This window comes from Sphaeroforma arctica (assembly GCF_001186125.1).
Source record: "Sphaeroforma arctica JP610 unplaced genomic scaffold supercont1.33, whole genome shotgun sequence".
In the NCBI taxonomy this organism is placed as follows: Eukaryota; class Ichthyosporea; order Ichthyophonida; genus Sphaeroforma; species Sphaeroforma arctica.
The window spans coordinates 97687-101111 of NW_014040525.1; the positions used below are offsets into that span (position 1 = coordinate 97687).

General features: G+C 40.1%; 1 protein-coding gene across 1 annotated transcript; it reads left to right on the forward strand.

Moving 5' to 3' along the window:
• The first annotated feature begins 1616 nt into the window (after positions 1 to 1616).
• Positions 1617 to 3175, forward strand: SARC_00937 (hypothetical protein). The gene is made up of 2 exons (XM_014305362.1): positions 1617 to 1808; positions 1937 to 3175. Exons 1-2 carry the CDS (start codon positions 1678 to 1680, stop codon positions 2868 to 2870), a joined length of 1065 nt encoding a protein of 354 aa, XP_014160837.1. The 5' UTR covers positions 1617 to 1677; the 3' UTR covers positions 2871 to 3175.
• The last annotated feature ends 250 nt before the right edge of the window (positions 3176 to 3425 follow it).

Genomic DNA, 3425 nt, shown 5'->3' on the forward strand with positions numbered 1-3425 from the left:
ACGACATAACGGACGCAAGATCCCTCATCCCACTCATCCTAGAAATTTCTAGTTCCAAAACTGCCATTATTTTTATTATTATATTACTATTTAAAAAATAGAATAAATAAATAAATTTAGATTTTAGAGGGCCATGAAATAAAAAACAATATCACAAGAATTATAATATTAAAAAAAATCAACTTTTTAGAAAAACGTTTTAGAAAAACGGATATGTATAAAATTAGAAATACTCCAAGACTCTACATTTGTTCTGTAATCTGTACGGCTCATAGTCGGCTGACTCGGGTTTTGTTCAAAAAGTACTCATATCAAAAAAAACAAAATGACTAAAAGTGCCGGACAAGTCTTCAAGGTTTGTTCTGAAATAAATAATACGAACAGAAAAACCAGTTCACATTCCACAAGCCGGACCGAAAACAAAGAAACAAAAACAGCAGAAAAATATTACAATATGGAGACAATATGCCCATATTTACGATAAATATATATGAAGTAGAGTCTATACTTTCAATATTTGTTTGCTCGTTTTTTAAAAATAAAATGCATATTACATAGCCTTTTTCTAAATATTCATATTTATATTTATAAATGCAAGAGCTGCGGACTCCGAGTGCCGAAGGCTAGTAGGCTTAATGTGATATAATCAAAAAAGTCGCCAAATGTCCAATAGGATTGCTTATCGGTGGCGAACATATAGCGACATACCTATTTCCTTAGCCTCCAAAAATTCAACTTGATTTCACACAATTCTATTTTTGTAAATATAAAATGCTCCACCGTGGGCGTGTTGTGATTTTTTGTTGTTGAATTGGTGATGGATGGAGTCGTGGACTCGGTGAACTTGAGTCTTCTTGGCTGTCGCACAGTCGCGGTGGTCACTGTGTTTCTGGGCTGTCATGGAGTCGTGGAGTCGTGGACAGTGGTGAGTGGTCGTGGACTCATGGACTTTCAGTTTAAGTTTCTAACGATCGATTTTATTATTATTACAAAAAGTATTGAATGTTTTGTTTTTGAAAAAATAGAGAATGAATATTTAGAAGCTATATAGTTTCCTCCAATAGTATTTACATTGTGTAGAAGGCAAAAAGCCAAAAACATTTATGTGTTATTATTGATTAGGCTGTTGTGGAACTTCAAACGCCCTCCCAGACCCTGTACCGTTGCAATAATTGCATTCCTCTGCCGCGTCCAACAAACTGAATTGGGGCAACTTAATATTTAGTTCGTTTTTTTTATAACAAAAACCAAACAGTTAAAATTAGGCCGTATTTATTGTTTTTCATAGCCTTCTGAAACAGTGAAAATAAATAGAACAGAATAGCCTTCTAAATTGAAACACAGAAGGCCCAAGCCCGCATCAAGGCTGTGTAAATAATTTTTTGGTTTTCATGTTTTTATAAAAAAAACAAATAAACAAAAGGGGGATTGCCGTTTTAAGTTTTCACAATTCACACGTTATTATTTAGATTAGCTATCTTAACTTCCTCGACACTCGACACTCGACACTCGACACTCGACACTCGACTGAGTCGAGACTCTCGGAAATGAATAAATATATATAGTCTGTGTATCCCCTTGAGATATCAGAAAGTGAGTTGCTTTTATTTCAAAAAGGAGCCTACATCTAATTTGAAGTAAAACAGGTCCAACCCAGTTCACTAATATACAGGCAAGATGGACACAGTTGATACATTCAAGGTCATAGCAATCGTCGGCTCATTTATTACAGGGCTCGCTGGCCTGTTGGTCTTACCTCTACAGTCTAGATTGGACGACTCCACATTTGATGTCTTCGTCAGTTATAGGTATGATGGGGTGCAATCCTGCAAGTGTTTAGGCGAATATCTAGCTGAGTAGAGCACGGTATATATATATATATATATATTGCAAATTAATTTTCTGATTGTTCTCACTTATCTTCACACTAAAACAGCAACGCGTTCGGGGGCGGAGTGATCCTAGCTGTGGGACTCATGCACATGCTGAGCGATGCTAACGAATCTCTATCTGAGTACTACGATTACCCGTGGGCGTATTTCATGGCTCTGGTAGGATACTCGATAGTGTTTTTAATCGAAGACGTGATGCTAAACAAGCTTCTAAAACGATTTCGCGTCGTGTGTGAGATCAACAACATGGGCGGAATCGCTCACCAGCACGGTCACAATGCCATCGGCCACTCGGCAGATGTAGTCGGCAATGTCAACCCGTCCAATGCCGAAGGAAACAATCGCCACAGCGCAGTGGAGTTGGACGATACTGATGTACAAACGGGTAAGAGAAGCGCTGCCATGGGGTTGGAGAAGGACCACATACATGGCAAAGGGGATGAAGCTTCTCCGTCGACTGTTTTCGGTACCGAGATGAATAGCACTCTGTTGCAGGAAAAGTACACTCGGACCTCGGCCACCTTGCTGGCCTTCTGCCTCCTGGTAGCGATCAGTTTTCACTCATTTTTTGCGGGGCTGAGCATCGGTGTAATGACAGAAACATCAGATGTTGTGGCTACCTTGATCGCTGTGATTGCGCACAAAGGCGTGGCCGCGTTTGTACTCGGACAGTCCTTCCTTCGGTCGACTCTCAGCAAGCTTTTAGTGATCTGTCTGCTGGTTTTGTTTGCGGCCATGACACCCGTGGGGGTAGGTATTGGATGGTGGATCTCTAGTATGAGTGACGAAACGGAGAAGCTGTCCGGGTTTGTAGTGAGTCTAAGTGCTGGTACTTTCATTTACATCGGAAGTCTTGTGGTTAAAGACACTCCAGATCGCCTGACGCCCAATCCCGAAAAGAAGGCCGGTGTGTGGAAGCGGTACGCGTTGTGGTGGTTCGGTTGTATTTTGATGGCTGTGGCCGCGATATGGGCGTAGGAGCGCAAGCCATGTGATACTATGTACTTGAAATACTGGGTATATTACTAGCTACATATTCGCTGCTACCCCGTGGCCTGACAACATACAAAACGTAGTTGGCATTTAAACAGCGATGGTTGCGAACAGAGCCACTGGAAGATTTTGAGGTCAGGAGAAAGGAGAGAAAACGGCTACAATATGAGGGGGTGGTGGGTACGCACGAAATTATTTGGTGGGTACGTACGAAAATATTTAGCTCAACAGCAAGATAGAAATCGCTTCATCGGCTGGGCGGTAGGTATTGAAAGAAAGTTGCTTATCAACGTCTTAGACTGTTTATTATTATTAAATGAAGAACTGACTTTATATTCGGTTTGAAAATGTGTTAAAAAGCAAGTACACTCGCTAACAGCGAATACCCATTTCTTCTTAGGCGTACTCTAAAAGTTATTTGGTATTACAACTCCTGAGATGCTTGCCATAGAATTACTTTTTAAAACATCAGTCACTTAATGGAGAATTTCGGAACTGATTACGACATATATACATATATATATAGTTATATTGTTTATA

Excerpts from the sequence above, each read along its gene's own strand:
- SARC_00937 (XM_014305362.1), top strand. The coding sequence starts at position 1,678 with ATGGACACAGTTGATACATTCAAGGTCATAGCAATCGTCGGCTCATTT. Across the intron at positions 1,809-1,936 it reads GATGTCTTCGTCAGTTATAG|CAACGCGTTCGGGGGCGGAG; the intron begins GTATGATGGGGT and ends ACACTAAAACAG.